Source organism: Palaemon carinicauda, chromosome 27 (assembly GCF_036898095.1).
Source record: "Palaemon carinicauda isolate YSFRI2023 chromosome 27, ASM3689809v2, whole genome shotgun sequence".
In the NCBI taxonomy this organism is placed as follows: Eukaryota; Metazoa; Arthropoda; class Malacostraca; order Decapoda; family Palaemonidae; genus Palaemon; species Palaemon carinicauda.
The window spans coordinates 11,824,373-11,846,663 of record NC_090751.1 but is presented as its reverse complement, the minus strand read 5'-3'; the positions used below and the strand labels follow the sequence as shown (position 1 = coordinate 11,846,663).

The 22,291-nt window shown below is 32.3% G+C and overlaps 1 protein-coding gene across 6 annotated transcripts in view; it reads left to right on the top strand.

Annotated features, from left to right (window-relative positions):
- LOC137620532 (trypsin-1) overlaps window positions 1-22,291 on the top strand; it is a 255,486-nt gene that overhangs the window by 220,792 nt on the left and 12,403 nt on the right. For 4 of the 6 annotated variants that reach the window (XM_068350735.1, XM_068350736.1, XM_068350737.1 and 1 more), the window contains exons 2-6: window positions 8,643-8,768; window positions 11,269-11,379; window positions 11,813-11,947; window positions 14,541-14,618; window positions 20,380-20,499. In XM_068350735.1, coding sequence (XP_068206836.1) covers window positions 8,660-8,768; window positions 11,269-11,379; window positions 11,813-11,947; window positions 14,541-14,618; window positions 20,380-20,499 — 553 coding nt within the window. In that variant the 5' untranslated portion in view covers window positions 8,643-8,659. The remainder of the gene's footprint in view (window positions 1-8,642; window positions 8,769-11,268; window positions 11,380-11,812; window positions 11,948-14,540; window positions 14,619-20,379; window positions 20,500-22,291) is intronic. The other 2 variants (XM_068350739.1, XM_068350740.1) reach the window with 2 other exon arrangements.

Sequence of the window (22,291 nt, the reverse complement as noted above, 5' to 3'; positions counted from 1 at the left end):
ATAATATTAATGATAATGATAATATAAGCAATGATAACAATGTTCGTTGCAAAGGTAGAAGTAATGGAACTGAGCGAGACAGACGGTTTAGAACAAATGTTCATTTTCTGCTTCTAATTATCGCGACTACTGGTACCTTCGGACACGGTAGCCTCACTTTTTTTTTTCCTTTTCAAATTTTTCTTTGATAAGGTTCTACCTTGGTTCGAAAAGTTTTCGATAGATCTCACATAGATCATTTTGATTTGCTTGATAAATAAAATTTTGCTTCCCGGATATTTTTTATCAACGTATTTGGAAAGATATCACCTGTTTCTGATGTAACTCATTATTTTGAAACTTGAGTGTTATATGTCAGAAATTATTTTTTAAAATTAGATTTGGTCGTTCAAATCTTGTCTTCATGATATTTTTTTATCAGCGTATTTTGAAAGATATCACCTGTTTCCGCTGTAACTCATTATTTTGCAACTTCAGTGTTATATATATATATATATATATATATATACATATATTTTTTTTTTTTTTTTTTTTTTTTAATTAGATTTGGTCGTTCAAACCTTGTCGTCTTCATGATATTTTTTATCAACATATTTTGAAAGATATCAGCTGTGCCTGTGGTAATTTTTTTTTCTTTTGTAATTTACATGTCAAAAATTATTTTGTGAGGTTATATTTGGTCGCTTAATACTTTTATGAAGACTTTAGTTCTGAGAAAACAGCGATAAGAAAAACGTAACAGACACACAGACAGACCTAAAATAACAAGACCATTTCAGACCCCATACTAAGTAGTGACTGGTTCCTCTGTACATGTAGCGTTAACCTCAACACGTAGAACAATTACCCTTATCTGCCCTAAGGGGAAAATCATTAACTCTTGTTATTGTTTTTTGCTGTTATCAACAAGTCAATATTTTCACCCGCTAGCAATTTGAAGCAAGTCATTGACCGTTCTGATTTCAGCTTGAGTATAAGGAATGCAGTACTTCAAAAGTCCAAGAGGGGTGTTTGGTCCATTTAGCCGTGTTTATATGCTATTATGGTATTAACTTTATCGATTGGTTGATAACTTCAACCAGGACCCACTGGGTCCTGACTTCAACATAAGGAAAAACACTTCAGAATTTCCAGTCAGTATTTAGCTGTGTTAATATAAAGATACAGTACTCTATTTTGATACTTGGTGATCCGTCCTAAATCCAAGTCGACATCTAGTCATGTTAAAATGCAAATGTCCACTTACGCTATATGCCTCAAACACGTAGAAAAAATAGTCCTCAATAATCAGAGTATTTAATCATATTAATATATAGATGTAGTCCACCATGTTACTCATTGAATAAGGTACGTTATTACCCACTTTTAACTTACTGTATATAAAACACAACAAGAATGGAAACTTGAGTAAATTGTCATTTTAGTAACAATCAATATAGCTGTCTTAAACCTAAATTATGATGATGGGAGTTAAGCCCACTTCTCTCTCTCTCTCTCTCTCTCTCTCTCTCTCTCTCTCTCTCTCTCTCTCTCGTATCATTTTCGCGGGTGCTTAATAGTTCTTGATATTGCAACCTGTCATTTCTAATGGCCACATCAGCTGACTCCATCCATTGAGATCACGTCTTCCGGAAAGGAAAAATTTGGATTACTTCGAATGGCGTCTGGTTTCTTTAGTTCGGGGTTTTTTTTTTTTTTTTTTTTTTCTCGGAAATATTCTTCCGGTAAATCCTTTTGATTCATTACATCAGTGACCAATGCTGTAAGTCATGAATTAAGGCCAAACAAAATAGTAAATTTTTTTACCAAAATGCTATGTTATATATATATATATATATATATAGATATATATATATATAATATATATATATGTATATATATATATATATATATATATCAATTTATATATTTCCATTTGAATATATAAGGCTTTTGTTAAATGACTATCATTATTCTCACTCCAAACATCATTAATTAAGTGGAAGATTTTCAAATTCATTTATCATTTTGAATAGCATCAGCGAGATTGCTATCTAACAGACGTTGAAATCATGCTTTACTCTTGAATGTTTTATTTAGTTTAACTTAATTAATGCATAATTTTCCTTCAAATATTTTAATAGAGCGTTTAAAGATATTTATTGATATAATTTCCATATCAAATGCTGTACATACCACGTGCTGTATTATATCTCTTTATCTCTTAGTGTGTTTTGTTGGTATATAACTTTTTGAGTATTCAGTCACACCACAATAGTCAATTTTTTTTAATGAGGCGCATTTGCACTGACTCGCAGGGGTGCCCTTTTAACTCGGAAAAGTTTCCTAATCGCTGATTGGTTGGACAAAATAATTCTAACAAATCAGCGATTAGGAAACTTTTCCGAGCTAAAAGGCCACTCTTGCGAGTCAATGGAAATGCGCGTCATTAAGGAAAATTGCCCATAGGTAGAAATCGAGAAGATAACTATTTATTAAACGTTGAAATCACTTATGAATGATAAGCATACATTATAGAATGTGTTATTCTTATAGTATTTGAAGAATTTGTAATGCAAATAATTGTTTACTGCTTGAAATCGACCAATACTCTTTTGGGGGAGTGATATAAAATATAAGGAATCCTTAACCCTTTTATCTATTTCCAGGTCTCGTATGTGTATTTTTACCTGTGTAATTTATATATAATTATTACTTATTCTATTTTTACCTCGAGTATAGACTAACGAATGAAAAATATATATTTTTCTTCTAATGCTTTGCTGCTGTTTTTCCACCTGTCGATAATATATATATATATATATATATATATAATGAGTAAGTTTGATTATAGGCTATATATATATATATATATGTGTGTGTGTGTGTGTGTGTGTGTGTGTGTGTACTTGACGCATTTAAACAGTCTACATAATTTTTTTTCATGTGAACAAACACGTGTCTCCCTCATTAATATTTGCGTATCTTTTCTTCATTGTACCGTGAAATGGATGTTTTGCTATCATTTTTAATGGCTACTAAATAACCAAAGGTTCACAGTCAACTGTATCGTTATCATTTTCAAAGTCCTCCTCTGGGTGCTCCATTAAGATGAGAGAGAGAGAGAGAGAGAGAGAGAGAGAGAGAGAGAGAGAGCGTCTTTTCACTTCAGTATATTTTGAAAAAAAAATCGTTTTTTTTTATTTTTTTTTTTTTTTTTTTTTTTTTTTTTTTTTTTTTTTTTTTTTTTTTTAATAATGTTGCTGAAGACTGTTTCTAGGTTATATCTGTTTTTAAAAACGCTTTTTATCATAGTCTTAACACCAAAAATATCAAGGTACCATGCAACTCCAGAATGACATTCCAGTTTTTTTAAGTAAGGAGGGAGCCCATTGTCATGGAATACTCGGCAAAAATGTCTAGAAAACTTTAAAAAAACGTTTAATAATGAGAAAATCTGTACTTGACTGAACGGTGGCTTATCTAAATATACTCTCGATTCGTCTTCACTTACAAAGAGGAACACCGTTCCTCTTCAATTGCTACATCTCTCTCTCTCTCTCTCTCTCTCTCTCTCTCTCTCTCTCTCTCCCCCTCAAGGGATTATACCCCTTGTTTAAACCCCACAGCTTTCACTCGTGTCGTTATCCCACTCAATATATACATTAGCATATATCATTTTGGTTTTTTATCTAGACTTGAAGTAGGCACTTTTATTTTAATCATACTTTTATTAATATTGATGCATTACTTTACCAAAGGATGTATAATGAACGCTAATCAAGGTACAAATATGCTTTATACACAGAGCAAATGACTCGTGTCCGAAGATTATTACGAAGTATCATTCAACATAATCAAATATTCTCTCACAGTAAGTCTGTTTCTATTGAATACTGCATCCCCATGCTTAAGATCTACTCTTATCAGGATATGGAAGTGCAACTGATGTATAAATGTATTAAATGTTGTTTATGAAGTCCGATTAGGTCGTCTTTCTGCTAAAATAAAATATTTGGAGAAGAATTAGTTTGGGTATTTCTCAGAAAGTGTTAATATTTTTAAGAAGTTATAATTAGAATTTTCGAATTCCTCAATTATGAATATACAATACTGTATCAACACGTCGGCAGGAAAATGTAATGGCAGTTTTGTTTTTTGGGGAATGAAAGAACTGTTGCATTTTATATAGAAGAACAAAACGCATTCTGAAAGAAATTTCACTTTGAATTTCTAATTCTAATCATGCAATAGTCTCCAGGCAGAAGAGTCGTTACACTGCAATTCTCTTATTAAACTCGGTTGGGTGAAACTATTCGAGCAACGTTCTTGATTTGGTAATGGCATTTCATCTTTTATTGTTTACAGATTTTTTTTTCTTTGTGTTACGAGTTTACTATTTCAAAGAGCTTGCTGTATCCTCGTAATTCTCATTACTGTATTATTTTCATCTTTACCAATATGCAAAGGTTAGGCCGCATTGTTATTCCAATGACAATATTCAAGATTTTGTTGAACTCAATTAACGAATGGATTAGTCGTGGGAATCTCATACCGATTTAAACCAGCTAGTGTCAAGAGCTTAGCTTTTTCCCGCGCATCGATGTATAAAACACATAATTGCTTTCTCGTCCGTACTTTCTTTCTCTTTTTCCCTCTTCAAACGTGGTCGATAGCGTGTGCGAGACACATATGGCGGCCTCTAGCATCTGGTCGTGGAAACGCAAAGACAATTTGGCAACTGCCGGTGTGAAAACCTGAGCCGGTTAAGCAGAGGCGGGAATATAGGACAAGGAAAGTTTTATCTCGAGTGGCGTTCAGCCCACTGGTGGTGGCCCTCTAGAGACAAGGCCCTTGGGTAGCATAGTTTGCTGAATATCCAGCAGCAAGAGTAATTCAGCTCTCGCCACCTGCGACATTGCCATGAATGGTATATCTCACTTTCTTTGCGCCCATGGTGATTGTTTTGGTTTGATTGAGACGTCAACAAAGGTAAATATTGACGGTTTGTGAAGTATAGATATTTACTGAGCGTCATTGCTGTTACCTACAGTAAATCTAATATTAGTTATGACATATCAATTAAGATATAAAACTGCTATTCAATCTTTAATTCTAATGATTATTATCTTCAATTTGGAAACTGAAGATTATGCTGATAATTTTTTTTTTCAACACATCAGTCAACTTAGAACTGATTATTGTAGCAGGATCGCGTATGAAGATCTTCCATTTAAGTTCGTTAATTTGTTTTCTGCAATATTACTGTATATATCATCCCCATTTATATCATCAAACATCTCAGAAAGTTTATATGGGTGTATATATATATATATATATATATGTGTGTGTGTGTGTGTGTGTGTGTATAAAGTATAAGTGTAATATATATATGTATATATACATATATATGTGTGTGTGTGTGGGTGTGTGTGTGTGTGTGTGTGTATAAAGTATAAGTGTAATATATATATGTATATATACATATATATGTGTGTGTGTGTGGGTGTGTGTTTTGTGTGTATGTGTGTATAAAGTATATGCGTAATATATATATATATATATATATATACATATTATATATATATATATATATAAATATATATATACATATATATATATATATATATATTACACTTATAATATATATATATGTGTGTATATATATATATTATATATATATACATATATATATACATATATATATGTATATGTATATATATATATAAATATATATATATATATATATATATATAATATTACATTTTACCTTTGGCACAATAATCTTGCTCTTGACCAAGGAGGACTTGCTCTTGACCCCGTTCTCATACTCTTTCATCATCTGACGTTGATCATGTTTACAATTTACTGTGATTGCTCACTTTCAAGAGAGAATCTCTCTCTCTCTCTCTCTCTCTCTCTCTCTCTCTCTCTCTCACATAAAGGCGTGTTCTTGAAAATTGAGAATGCCTCTGTTCACCTAAGCAGCAAATTAGGTACCTAGTTGGTAGCGAACCGTTGCGGGTCGCAGTTTGAAGGAGAAAGAGATGAAGAGAGAAGATGGACGGGATTCTTTATTTCCGTCATAACACTTTCATACCATTAAAAAGAGGATGTCCTCGACGAGGTAATCTTCATCCTCAGGGTGTGAAACTATTCTAAAGATATTCTTTCTCATTTGTCATTGCCGTCTTGAAAATTGGTAAATAATGTTATGTTAAACTTTATAAAAACCTAGTGAAGCTCTCTCTCCCTCTCTCTCTCTCCTCTCTCTCTCTCTCTCTCTCTCTCTCTCTCTCAGATTTTGCATCTTTCTGCTTTATCTCCAGCATTTCCTATTTTGGCTGCATTTGGATTAAGGGGAAATTTTTAAAAAATCACATCATACAATTACGACCGTACTTTTGATAAATGCAACATAGCAATTATTATTTTCTTATAAAAGATGCGAGAGAGAGAGAGAGAGAGAGAGAGAGAGAGAGAGAGAGTAACCTAGACCCAGATACAGTGATATATGGTTAACTCGTACTCAACAGATGGTGCGTATCGGAAATTAATGTTTGGTTCCTTTGGTTTGGTCTAATGAAATTCCGGTGGTTATCTATCTCCGTTCATAAACTTCTAAACATTAACCTCTAAGATTTTAACTTTTTTTTTTTTTAACTTGCAGTAACGTTATTAGAAACTGCAATGTCTTAAAAAATGGGATTAAACATGTAAAAATATGGGGAAGTTTCTAATAAGAAAAATAACTATTTCTCTTGAATGGAACATGATGTTTACATGATTTATCTTGATTAAAACTTTGTTTACGTGAGTAGGCAGTGGAGTGCTTACGTTTAACCTTAGTGATTTATTCTGTATGTTCTAATGTCTTCTTTTTCTTTATATTCTCGTACAAGACGTATTGGGACTTTGTGTGTGTGTGTGTGTGTGTGTGTGAAATTTTATTTATATCTGAACTAAGATCATTGCGTAAATTACATTACCTAGCTAATTTTATTCAATCGTGAGATCGTTTATTAATTGTCTAGAGTGCCTATGAGAATATGAAATTATTTGATTGAAATCTATTAAAGATATAAGCGTAAGTATGTACTATAATTGTAGCATTTGCGTACAGATTCACAAATGGTTTCGAAGCATCTCATTTACTCTCCATTGCCGTCAAAAAAATACTGATGATGAAGCCAGAGACGTCTCGAAAACTATCCGCGAATTTGGACTCGAGTACTTATGAAAATGCAGTTTCGAAATCATGACCAACCTATATCAAATTTGTTCTGATTTTCTTCGATTTCACTTTTAAACAATAAACGAAACCTGATGATTGCTTATTACACTATAGATATGGGACATTTGCTTTTATTTGATTTATTTCTATTGAAATAGAAAAGATCTTCCTGATATGTGTACCATCCCACAAATATTACTAGATGAAAAGACAATTTAAACCAATACATCAGAATAAGACAACCACGCCCCGAGATATATTACTTTTTACTTGACATATAAATCACAGTATCTTGAGTTATAGATTTATAGAACGGCAGTAACATTCCCCAGATCTATAAATCTTAGAATGGCTCTGGGATCGAGATCACGTTTTAATATAACGGTGTTTGTCAATGGGCCGCATTACAAAAATTGATTATTTCGTTTAGATTAACTGTTATCTTGTGTCGTTTTATTGCATATTGTGGTTAAACGGCAAAGGTTATTTGATGTTATGGATATAGAATAAATTGTTAATTCGATTTCTTCCTGTAATATCATAAAGGTTGGTGAAATTTCGTGAGCTAATGTGAGTGTGTATGTGCTCGGCAAAGAATATGGAAGGAATTTGGAAAGTTAGTAACATTCTTCAAATTCTTATTAGGAATTTTGTTAAAAATTTGTGGCTTCAGCTAGTCATGAAATGGGAATGATGACATATTATTATTATAATTATTATTATTATTATTATTATTATTATTATTATTAAAATGAGGGTATTTACCAACCTAATGAGTCAGGCTTGACTCTTACAGAGCTATAAATAAAATATTATATATATTAAATATTAATCAAGAAAAAATAATCCTATAGTGAAAACAGGAGACGAAAAAATTAAATTAAAAGATTAGAATATGTGATAGATAAAAATTTAACCTTATCTATAAAAACCTATGCTTTTAACAACGTTATAATAAAAAAAACAAAAAAACTTAGAATCTGATGAAATATCAGACAAATTTTTGACCAAAACTGGTGACATGTTTATCATCTTCATCTCCTCCTACGCCTATGGACGCAAAGGGAGTCAGATTTTGCCAGTCGTATCTCTCTCTCTCTCTCTCTCTCTCTCTCTCTCTCTCTCTCTCTCTCTCTCTGGTATCAAATTGATATAGAAAAGAATCATGTATGTACATGCATATATGTAATTATATATAATATATGTAAACTGTTTTTATATAAATATGTGTATGTATATATACACACATATATATACAGTATATATATATATATATATATATATATACAGTATATAAATTGCAAGGCATTGGAGTTCATTTAAAAGACAGAAAGAACTTGAGCCACTAAAACTATAAGTTAGGTAACTCGCAAGACTCAATCAAATAAAGAAATGTTTTGATTTTAATTCCATTCTTTATTTTTTTCAGGTTAATGTGGTGACGCCATGGATGAAGGAAGATGGGGGGTAGTGCGGGTCTCCCATAATTACCTTCTCCTCCTGCTCCTCCTCACCTTCCTCCTCCCATTACGTTTGAGCACCGTTTATGCACAAGGTACGTAATTATTATTATTATTATTATTATTATTATTATTATTATTATTATTATTATTATTATTATTACTACTACTAGCCAAGCTATAACCCTAGTTGGAAAAGCAAGATGCTATAAGCCAAGGGCTCCAACAGGGAAAAATAGCCCAGTGAGGAAAGGAATTAAGGAAATAAATAAATGATGAGAATAAATTAACAATATTATTATTATTATTATTATTATTATTATTATTATTATTATTATTATTATTAGCCAAGCTACAACCCTAGTTGGAAAAGCAAGATGCTATAAGCCCAAGGGCTCCAACAGGGAAAAATAGCCCAGTGAGGAAAGGAAATAAGGAAATAAATAGATGATGAGAATAAATTAACAATATATCATTCTCAAAACAGTTACAGCGTCAAAACAGATATGTCCTATATAAACTATTAACAACGTCAAAAACAGATATGTCATATATAAACTATAAAAAGACTCATGTCAGCCTGGTCAACATAAAAACATTTGCTCCAACTTTGAACTTTTGAAGTTCTACTGATTCAACTACCCGATTAGGAAGATCATTCCACAACTAGGTAACAGCTGGAAAGAAACTTCTAGAATACTGTGTAGTATTGAGCCTCATGATGGAGAAGGCCTGGCTATTAGAATTAACTGAGAGGCTGTTTCTAATTCTTAGCATTTGATAGCTTCATAATGCCCTGTTGAAATAATTTGAATAATTATCAGAAATTGTATTATTGTTTTTTAATTGTTTTCCTGATGTTTTCAAAATATTTATAGAAATCTTAAAGTTTTTTCCCTATAGGTCGACAATGAATAAAATTTTTGAGCTTTCAAAATCTTACCAATAATCGTATTTTTTGTATTTATGTTGACAAGAAATACAATTTTCGATCTGAAAATATTTACAATAATCATTTTTATTTATGCCAACAAGAAATATAATTTTTCGATCTTTGAAAATATTTTCAATAATCTTTTTTTTTGTTTATGCCGACAAGAAGTACAATTTTCTATCTTTCAAAATATTTCTAATAATCGTCTTTTTTATGTTGACAAAAAAATTAAATTTTCGATCATTTCAGGTACTTTTTCTGAACCTGATATATAATGCTATTTATATGCCCTTTTAAGCCACTTTATCAAGGGATTCTCGAAGAAACTTAATGAAATAGTACCTTAAAATAACTGATATTTTCCGGGGAAGTCTTATTACACGAGGAGAGACATATTAGCGGAAAATTGGTTCTAGTTTCCTGAATCATTGAAGGACAAATGAACGGTGAAACATAACGTAACTAAGAGAAAGATCTTCTCGGGTCAGAGAGCAGTTAGCAGACACGCCCCCTCTATTTCTTTAGGTCATCAATAGAGGGTGTAATTGTCTTGCAGTTGTTTGACTGAATTTTGTTCCACATATATTTATGTTAATTATAAGCTTTTTTATGGTATAATTCTCCGGCATTGATTATTCTGCTAATCGTCTAACATATTTCTACATTAACAATCTTCAAAAAACCATTTTATTAAACAAAGGCATTCACTACCCCTCCCCCACCCTGTGTATTTACATGAAATTTTTACCCTTTGACCTTCATTTCATGTCATACACTGCGTAGGGTGTGAATAATACCTGTTTGCCTACTGGCTTTGCATACAGAAACATTTATGCCCACAGATAGACAGCTAATGATAATAACTATGATATAATAGCAACTCTCATATCTCTGCAGCCTCTCTTTAATTTTTAAATTCCTTTTACTTGAGACATCCATCCTAGACTTCAAGTTGCTAGCAGCTGTCATCTTTGTGTTAGTGTTAACTACTGTCAATTATTTCTTTATAAGTGACAAAATCATTAGCATTTTAAACCTAACAACGTTTAGAAACTGTCCCGACTGTTTGTCAGTGGTAGTTTTCATTATTTAAGAGATATACTTTTTTTTTTATTTCTTCATTGTTAGATAGATGTTTTGTGTGTGTGTGTGTGTGTGCCATGTTCCTATTGTTTACTTATAACTGTGTACATCCAGAGACATAAGAAAATAGGAAACAATATGACAAAATGACACCAAAAAGTGATAAGATAAGATAAAATAAAGAACTTGAATGAGTATGAAAAACCCGTTCATTTACAAAACCATTGTTCTGCGAGTCTCGAGATTTGCCTAGCTTCATCTAAATATGTTACTCTTAATAAGGGAAAATAGAAGCTCTCTCCATGAAAGGATGTATAAGATTAAGAACACTTAAAGGGATCCAATAGCTTTTCAGTCATCCAGAAAATTTCGTATTTTCTAGATAAGGAAACTGGTAACTTATTGTGACCAAGATGATTTTAATAAAAGAATGTACCCCTCTTTGACTAGGAAACTGATATGAGGTTTCTCGAAAAGGTGAACAAAAGAATGCAAAATTATATATTAAGGCTTATGAGCTCCATTCCAACTGTTTTCTGTAAAAAATGATACCCATCTTATAATTTCAATCTTTCTAGGAACAGATGAAGGCAGGTTCTTCCGTAGTATGTTCGCCTTGCCAGAGCAATGCAATCACAATGGCGTCCCAGCTTCTTGCACGTTCATCCTCTCCTGTCTTCTTCGAGGTGGTAAGTATAGATACTAGATGGACTTCACTGTCTGCTGTGTAGGAATGATACTGCTATGTTTATGGAAACGGAGACAAACAGTATTCTCAGTGAAAGACTTGCACAACTTATTCTGAATGAAACTAATATTTACAGAAACATTCTACACAGTCTTAGACCAGACTGATTTCCAATGTTTTTTCTTATGTGTATTTTTGTAAAAATAATATTTTGATGCCTCTGAAATAACACTGAAACCAGGCCAACTACAAAGATATTTGCCTTTGTACATTTGACATTATTTACTCAATGAAATACAAAACTTTACGATACACTATTGTCATAAAAAGATGGTCTCTGGGCTAGGTAATCTAACGCTTCCAAACAGTATTCACTTAACCTATGCATTTCAGAGTTTCATTGCCATTTAACAGCAATCACCTTCATTCTACAGATAGACCCGTTAACAAATGTGGTGGCGGTTACATCTACACCTGTTGCGTGCCAACTGTAGTCCAAGTGAGGTCAGACGCCAACAGAAACGTCGGTTTTTTCAACAGGGATCGCCATCCTGTAGTGAACAATCCCCGTGAGTTTTTTCCGCCAGCAATGGCCACTGATCAGTGTGATGTGTTAAAGTTTCATAGATGCCATGAGTCACTCTGTAAGTGAGAGAGCAACTTTTGTTCCTATGTTTACGTTTAAAGCTAGTTTTTAAGGTCCATTAATTTGTCAAGTATTGATATTTAACCTTATTACTTAGATTTGTTCTGTGGTTCTTAGCAGACTGTTTGCTGTTAGACTGAAACCATTTGTTTTAATCTTATTTAGAGATACTAATTAGTCTAGTTGTAGTAATCTAGTGCGAATTATACTAGTATATACCCTGTGTCCCACAGTGCTACAAACCGACTAATTGCTAACTTTCTTGCAGATACAGTATGAGCATGTTTCTGTTCTGTATAGTAACTCTACAGACACTTGTGTTCATGAATATAGGAGCGGAATTGTACAGCAACTAATGCACATTTTGATTATACTTTAGTTGTTTATTCCAAATCCCTTCCAGTTATACTCTTTCAAAATACATTGACTAACCAAAGATCTTGTGAAGACTGTCCAGGACTTCCTTTTCTCTGTCCATTCCAGGTGTTGGTTTCGTTACATTTACTTATTTTCTTATTTATTTCTAGCTTTCCTAAGGTAGAGAAGTAGCAGTAATGAAAAACTTAGAAATTATTTCAGTGTTGTTAAATAACTTAGTGCTGAAATGCTAATTTTTACCCATTAAGGACTCTTAGCTGACTAATGACATTCTAGGTAATTTACCGTCGATAGTTTTTGGGAAATGGTCATTCTGAAGTATTTTTCAAGTTTGCAGTTTGATTTTGCCTATATCGCCATCCTATCGGAGACTTCATACTCTGGATGCAAAGTTGTGAAAATCGTTTACCATTTCAAGTACATGTCAGTCAAGTTTGATCATTCCAGAATAGTGTTAGCAAAGACAAAGTCAATTCGATGTAGAGCTGTTGGGAATTTGCTCGTTTCATAGGAGCTCTTTGAAACTTGTCGCTTCCGTGTTACTTATGCATCCGAAGGAATGGCACAAGGATATTTACAAGGCGTGTTTACATATTTGCAAAGACATATCTTTGTCAGTCGTCTCTCGTTTCTATCTTGTATGAATTAGATCCAGAAAAAAAGTAACAAACTATTTCTTATTTTGAGAGCGTTTTAATTCATTTTGGCAGTATAATTTAGTCTCGTATCTCATTCAATCTCTGTTTAAAAAGAATTCCGTCTATTCCTTCAATTACAAGGCATATGAATTGCAAGGAATATGCCAGTATATCTAAATATATTTCATCAAAATCGTACTGATACTGGGGTGGTTAAAATGCAACTGGATTAGTCTTTATCACTGTTCCGGAATATTGAATATATTTTCAATGAATAATGCGCCCACTTTTTTTTTATTCTTGAAGGAAAATATATTCAGGTGAATATTTCTTTGATATAATTTCAATGAAGAATGCGTTAATATTTTTTGTTCATTCTTGAAGGAAAATATATTCAAGTGAATATTTTTTTTTCCCCCATTTTGTAAAATGCCAGTATTATCGTCAATACTGACTGCGAAATATATATGATGCGTCACTTCATTTTCTTCACCTCCATCTTGCTTTACCAACCAATGTTATCTCGTTTGAAATAGCTACATTGAATTTGTTTTAGAGATGAATACAATCAGTTATCTTTTCGCAGTGCTAACGTAACCAAATTATCTATAGGTGTGAATTCCTTAAAAAAAAAAAAAAATCTTTTTTTACTGCGAAGGTAAACAAAAAGTTACTGAAATCAAATGCTGCATAATTCAGTTGAATTCTCTGATTTTAAGATGTAGAAAATCATCGATGCAAATTGAAATGCAATATTTTAGATGAGATAAACTAAGCATAAGTTGTTACTAATCTTACCTCAAAACCACGAAGATCAGATATCCAAAAGACGGCAATTTCAAGATCTTTTGACAGAAAAAAAAAGAAAAAAAAATTATAAGGATAACATCCAGATATTTTAGACAGACTCAACGACATACAAAGAAAAGTAACGAAATCCAATTTACTTGAAGTTTTCTTTCCTAAGCTAGAGACTCCTTATATTCCTATGTCGTGGTCAGTCAGACATATTGAAGTCGCCGGTGGATTTTATTGGGTAAACTATAGTTATGCGATAAACTGGCGTTGCAATATTTACATTATAATTATTGAAATATTATGTCAGAGTATTTTACTAAGGATGATAGCATTGGAAGTTGAATAAGAATCAAATATATGGTTGATTAAACTAATGACATCGCTTTTTATCGCTATTTTGTTTTTCTGTCAAATCTGAAAACAGAAGCTAATTTGAAATTTATTTTATTCAATTTGATTAATTTATTAATCAATCTAAGATATGTAAACTCAAACCAACCAATTAAAAACCCACCACCGACTTGAATTTGTTTGCTGGCATATAGCCGCGACAGGGAACTTAACATTTCAGGATTTGTACTTTTTAACATAGCTTTTTTAAGTATGATAGGCTACTTATAAGACACAGCAACAGTTGAAGAATAAAAAAAAGAGAAAAAAAATAACTCCCATATTTTTCTCTTTTGTGTTGGACATTCGCAGTGGGGCGTTTCCGGTTCCCATCTCGTCGCCCGAGACCCTTTTTACCGCCTCGTTCTTGGGGCCTTAACCGACTCCCAGGTAATATATAAATAAACATTGACAATGCTTCGCAAGTTTCTCTCTCTCTCTCTCTCTCTCTCTCTCTCTCTCTCTCTATATATATATATATATATATATATATATATATATTCATATACATATATATATATATATATATATATATATATATATATATATATGTATATATATATAAATATATATATATATATATATATATATATATATATATGCTAAGGTCTAGTCATTCTGTTCGTATCTTAGTCTGCCTCTCTCTCTCTCTCTCTCTCTCTCTCTCTCTCTCTCTCTCTCTCTCTCTCTCTCTCTCTCTCTCTCTCTCTCTCTCTCTCTCTCTCTATATATATATATATATATATATATATATATATATATATATATATATACATATATATATATATATATATATATATATATATATATATATATATATATATATATATATATATATATATATACAAATGATGCTGAGGTCTAGTCCTTGTATCATAGCCTCTCTCTCTCTCTCTCTCTCTCTCTCTCTCTCTCTCTCTCTCTCTCTCTCTCTCTCTCTCTTTTAGCTTTGCCCTGCTCATATGTTGAAGATCGTTGCATATTATTGTGTACATGGCTAATACTTTTTCCGTGCTTTGAACGTGCCGAATCCGTCCTTTCCCTTCGTTTGCGCATCCAAATTAGATTTTTATTTCCAGCTTTCAATTTCATCTATTTATCTTTTTGATAGCTTTAGTAGTGATTTCACGTGGGCTACTTGCCAGTCGTAAGTCAATTGCCTTGCTATTTTTCATTATTATATATTTAGATTTAACTCGCTTTTTTTGATTGATTTGTGGCATGTCTTTACTTGCTGTTTCCTCAATCTCAAGTTTATTCATTGATGATTTCTGCTTATTATTCATCTATTTGCTACATTATATGATTATTGTTTTCCTGCATTGTGTATTCTCTAATTTCCCGTTTGCTGGAGTTTTTATTATATATATATTTTTCTGCATTTTATTATTCCTAATTTTCAGTGTGTCGCATTTTGTAATTATTCGTTTATTTTTCTGCATTTTGTAATCCTTAATATTCGGTCAAGGCTGTGTTTTGTGGCATCCTGCATGTCCCCCTGTTCAGTTTGCAGGTTATAAGCTTGTTTTCAGAATTCTGTGCTTTTCCATGTCTGTTACAAATCGAAGAGTTTCGCGTGTGTGTTATGATTATTATTATATATAATTATTATTTTTTTTTTTTTTTTTTTTTTTTTTTTTTTTTTTTTTTTTGCAAAACCAGATCAGTAGCTTGTTTCAAGATAATATTCAAGCCATGTCTCCTTAGCAATGATTAATTTAACAAGTCTTGCAGATTTGAAGTCCCATTAAGTTATTTCTCAAACGTTCTTCATAATCATATGTTATTCTTAAAAACGTTCTTCATAATCATATGTTATTCTTAAAAACGTTCTTCATAATCATATGTTATTCTTAAAAACGTTCTTCATAATCATATGTTATTCTTAAAAACGTTCTTCATAATCATATGTTATTCTTAAAAACGTTCTTCATAATCACATGTTATTTTAAAAAGCGTCTTCATCCTTTCTATATTATCATTATGACCTTCACTTCATTGTTTTCTTCTGGTTAAGATTTCTTGAAATTTAGAACCTATGACATTCTTTTTCAGTTCTAGTTAAGTACTATTTCCTTTATTATTCTTCACAGTTCTGTCTCTAAATTACTTTTTACCTCAATAATTCCAGATACCACTTGTTTTTCCTCACTGTCACTTCTTGTTTTCATAGACTTAATGACTATCTCTACATTTCTTTTTTTTTTTACAGCAGTAATTCTAGATACTTCTTGGACTTCTCCACTGTCACTTCTTGTTATTAGATACTTAATAAGCTTTATTTTATGTGCTTTAACTGATAAATAATCTATATTACCTTATATATATTTTTTTTCATTTATATAACTCTTAAGTTAAGTACTACTTTTCCCTACAGATTATTCTTATCATATCTTTCTTACTTTATTTCCTGTAAATCATGTTGAGTTTCTTCATGTCATCCCAAGAATTAATCAAAACGTCCTACATATTATTTAAGTTATTTTTATGCGTAGGGAGAACGATTTTAGCTATGGTGGTTTTTCACTGCAAACATGGACAACCAGACTTTATTAATAGTTTTTAAGTTTTTCTCTCTTTTTTGACAAGACTGACAGTGCAGTACTTAGACATCGTCCAGCAAAGTTTTTTTTTTTTTGACAAGACTGACGGTGCAAAGACTTCGTCCAGCAAAGTTTTTTTTTTTTTTGACAAGACTGACGGTGCAAAGACTTCGTCCAGCAAAGTTTTTTTTTTTTTGACAAGACTGACAGTGCAGTACTTAAAGACTTCGTCCAGCAAAGACTTATTGATACTTGACTATGTTTGACAAAATTTTGAAGACCTACATTAGCCCAATTTATTATTTTTTATGAATATCCGAAGACTGTCATCTTACAAATGTATTTTACACCGACTCTGAAACATGTGGTATGACCAGTACACATGCACTTGAAAGTGGCCTTACTCAAACTGAACAACAAACCTTGTGTCACATATCCTATTAATTTTTAAATGAATGTTTTGAATAAAAGAGGAGAGTGAAGTTAATGATAGTACCACGATGTATTTATTTAATCTTTTCCAATTATCAATAATTAACTCATTTGATATCTATATATATATATATATATATATATATATATATATATATATATATATATATATATATATAGATATATATATATATATATATATATATATATATATATATATATATATATATATTATTTTGTAGGATGTGGTGTGAAGAGGCAAAACCTCATGAATGGGAACTAGGAATATTTGTGAAAGCGGCAAAAAAGATCTGACTGATTGCAATAATTATAAAGACATCACACTTACGTCAGTTGTCATGAAAATATATAGTCGGTATGCTCATTCTAAAGAGACTATGGAGAAAGATTGATAAAAACCATAAAGATGAACAAGCAGGATTTATAAAAGGTAGAAGTTATACTGACTAGATTTTCATTTTAAGACGTACAGCAATGTGTAGAATATAGAAATCCACCTCTGATGGCATTTGTGGACTGGAAAAGCTTTTGGTAGTGTGCACTGGCCAATTTTGTGGAGAGTACTGTGTTATTAGGGAGTTCCTTTTTAAATATTTAATTTTGATTAAGTCTGTTCATGAGCATAGCAAGTGCAAAGTCAATGTTAGTGGAGTTCTATCAAATGAATTTCCAGTGAACAGTGGAGTACTCCAAGGGAATGTGTTGTCACCTATGTTGTTTATCCTCCTCAAGGATTTCGTAATGCATAGAACAGTTTGGGACGATGGAGAAGGATAGGACTGGATTGGTAACAGGAAATTATAAGACCTAGAGTATGCTGATGACGCTGCCCTTATTTATAAAACGCCACAGGGTTTGCAAAGCTTCCTTACCAGAATGCATTCAATATCACATGAGGTTGGGCTCAAAATGAATAAAAGAAAGACAGAGATGAGAATGGAATATACAATGGAAGATGAAAAATCATTGGAAGGAGAAAGGATTAAAGGGGTGAAATCACTTAGATATTTAGGAACTATGATCTCTAAAACACGGTCTTTTAAAATTTGAAGACACTGGCTGGGTTAAGTAAAATTAGGAAATCAAATCGCCTGAAATTAAACATAAAAATCAGGCTATATATAAGTTTTGTGTTATTTGTATTACTGTATGGACATGAGTCATGGTATGACAATGTAACAATCTCCAACAGATTTTGTAGATTTGAGAACAAAGCCCTCATAAGAATATTGGGAGTTAAATGGCAGGACATGATTAGAAATGAAACTATAAGAGAGATTACTCAAGTGCCATATGTGGACAAGATCATGGTGAGGGGCAGATGGAGATGGTTTGGTCTTCGCAGTCCGCAAGAGAGATTAGTTCACCATACTTTCAACTGGGCTTCTAGATCGTCTGGCCATAATTTCGAAAAGTCTCCATTATCTTGGTAACAACTATTCGAAGTCCATTTTTCGGATTCGTAGATTGTAAATCTTGAAAGCAACATACTGAGAGTAATTGGATATGCATCCAGGAAATTCAATAATAAAAAAAAATAAGATGGAATTATCTTGAACCTGGAAGATTCAGTATCCAAGACATTTTTAGACCCAGGATACCCCTAAACATTGCCTCTTGAAAAGTGTCATTCTAAGCTTCTGTCAATGGTACTAATACAAGGCCAAACTATGTTTCAGTTTTTATATAATTCCTTTTTGACTAGTATGTTTTTTTTTTTCAATCGTAGTTTCGGTTGGATGCTGAGGGGGCCTGAGTTTAGTTTGATGAAGACTAAAAAACACGATAAATGGGGTCCACAGACCACACTGTTTCTCATGTTCGTAAAAGATGTGGCATTGCTTATCTCTTGTGCACAACTCTTTTACAAATTGATTTAGATAGTAGTAGTGCGTTAATGTTTTCATTTAAATAGGTTACCATCAGTTAAGTACATTCTGGTGTTCAGCTTGAAGATCCCGTAGATATTAGCAAAGATATTAGTTGATCCATATTAACTTAGGTTAGTCGTAATTATGATCTTCGACATTTTAGCATTACCTTTTATCTTCGTCTGTTAATTTTTTTTTTCACTCTGAAGACAGACAGACCTTTTTATTCACTTAAAGGACAGACAGACAGATTTTTGCATTCACTCAAAGGACTGACAGACAGACAGACAAACAGACTTTTGTATTCCCTCAAAAAACAGACGGACAGACTTTTGTATTCACTCAAAGGACTGACGGACAGACTTTTGTATTCCCTCAAAGGACTGAGACAGATTTTTGTACTCTCTCAAAGGACAGACAGACAGACTTTTGTATTCACTCAAAGGACTGACAGACAGACTTTTGTATTCTCTCAAAGGACAGACAGACAGACAGAATTTTTTACTATCTCAAAGGACAGACAGACGTTACAAGAACATTATGTAGCGAAACGTTATTAAAAAAAAAAAAAAAAAACTCATATGATGACGGATTGACACTGACGGACTTTTTGTGTTCGTCGACTTGCAGTGAAAAAAACTACCCTTTGTGATATTGGTTTCGTCATATGGCAGCATAAAATAGGGGCTAAAACTGTCCAGCTCTTCCTAGACTCTTCCTGTCACTATGTTTTACAAAACTGTCTTACTTTTGGGTGTTGCACTGAAGACATTGAAACTTTATTTGTTGTGGTGTTTCCTTTTGGGATACTTTGATAAGTATTTAAAGATTTTAATTAATAGAAATAAAGTATTCTATTGTTTAGTACCCCCCTGAAGTATCTTTGTTATGGTAATGATAGAAATTTTAAATCCCATAAAAGGAATTTCCTCACGGTAGCTCAAATGTTGAATAATACGAAAGCAAAGCCATATAATTTATTTACCCTGAGATATCACATTAAAATCACACAGAAAATTCAGTCCTAATATAGCCTGATTAAACTCTAAACTGATTCCCAAAATTTGAAGCCTATAAAGGGTATATCAAAATTAAAACCGTTCAGTTTGCTTTTGTTTTTCTCCCTTGTGTATCTATTCTTTCAGTGACGTCATCTTCATTTACCTTAGGCCCTCAGATATAACTTACTCCCTTTCATGCACTTCCTCTTCATCCTTCCTCTTCGTAGGTAGAACCTAAGTGCCACCCAGTGGCAGTCCCTCATTTATGGTGGTTATATTGCAGTTGGAGTTGGCCCCATACTCAATTCGGCCCCACGCCGTGAGTTGCAGCGGGCCCCCACAAGCCCTCTGGAGTCCAGAGCTCGCCCTGCGGTACCGCTGCCAACCCTATCTAACAATGCAGGTAGAAGAACATAGTTGTGTTGACTTTGTACCCTCTAACCCTACGAATAAGTCTCTTTATATCGCATATAAATTAAACAGGATGCTGTCTTTTGCGAAAGCCTCGTCCAACTGACTGGAAACTAAAACAGCAGCCCCCTAAAAAGCTTCAATTGTATAATACGCGGTTATGCTAATAATGAAAAGGTACCTGGCGGCAATGTGATTTGGTCGCTTGAGTATGTGTTATGACGGTCAATTTGGGTCAAATAGGTCATGGCGTGCGCCATGTAACAATTAAAGAAAAAAAGAAACAGCTGTAGCGTGTTGAGTGTTCCAGAAACATCTGCTGTTCTGGTGCCACGCTTCGAATATGTTTTTAATTACTGTAAACACAAGCACGCTGTACAGCTCCTTTAAATAGTAACGCACTAAAGTCTTATTTGTTTTTTAATTTATGCAAAGTGTGATTAAAAATCCATGCAAATGCGTGTCTTTTGTCTTTCCAAACTGTACATAGCTTTTCTATCGCTTATTGCTTGAAAATATTTTGCAGAATCTATACGAGCAAATGGAGGCTTTATTTAACTCTCGTATACAATGCATTGCTTTTTATTATCTTTTATCGCTTATATATGTTTTGCCTTATGAAGCATGACATAAGTGGCGCTCATAGATGGTTTGTGGTCACCAAAACTGAAGCTTTGTGATTGGAACTTTCGCTTTTATTGTTATTGAATAATGGAATTTCTCAGGGAGAAAATGGTACTATGTTCTTTTGATGTCTTTTATGATAATTTCTCAAAGGTTCCTGTTGGCTATCTTCAATTATTATTTGATGGGAGACGTATACTTTTTTTATTTTATTACATAACTTTATTGATCTTATAAATTTTATATAATTCATCATTGTTAATACATATTTTTTTTATTTCTTACATAGAGGAATCATTTCATATTACTTGATTCATTAATGATAAGAATAAATCATCTTTAATTAGTATTCTTGCTCGTGCCACAAACTTTGAGGAATTAAATAATAAAAGACATCTTAAGAAATTAATTCACTATTTGTTTGATTTAACGAAATATAAAAAAAGTTGATTTCTCAAACATAATAATTTCAATCGTATTCGGTCTGAAGCATTTCTCTTTTTCCGTCACATTTTCTTTGGTTTTAATGTTTATAATCTCTGAGAATTTACATCCATTCAATATTGTCAATTTCATGATCTTCCTTCAACCTTCTAAATATATTTGTAAATTGAATCGGTTAACCCGAAGTAGTTAATCACGCATCTGTTGTTGCCATTTGTAACGTATTTGCGTCTCCCTTTATTCAGTAATACCTTTTTTAATTAATGTCGATGATGTATTTAAAACTGCAATAAGTAGTTTTAATCATTACAGTAATTTCTCAAATAGAATATTTAAGAATTTTGTAATGAGTGGTATCTGAAATGTTCAATAAGTTCCTATAGATTTTATTTGTACTGCCTTTACTCAAAAGAATTTAATACTTAGTTGCCATAATAATTTGTTAAAGAAAACTTAGTGCTTATTTTATCAGAGATATTACATAGGTAAATAACGTACATGACAAATACCTTATTCCAGCGGTCTTGAATATCCAATTATTAAAGCTAACCTCCTTGAAAGTATATTCGCAAACAAATTCATCGCGAGTAATAATGATATTGATATGAAATTATAACTAAAAAAGTAATGATAACCATTTCATTGGAAATTGCTGATAAGAAAGGAAGGTAAAACGCCGAATTCTTCACCCCCAAAACCGCCTTAGAGTTCCCATC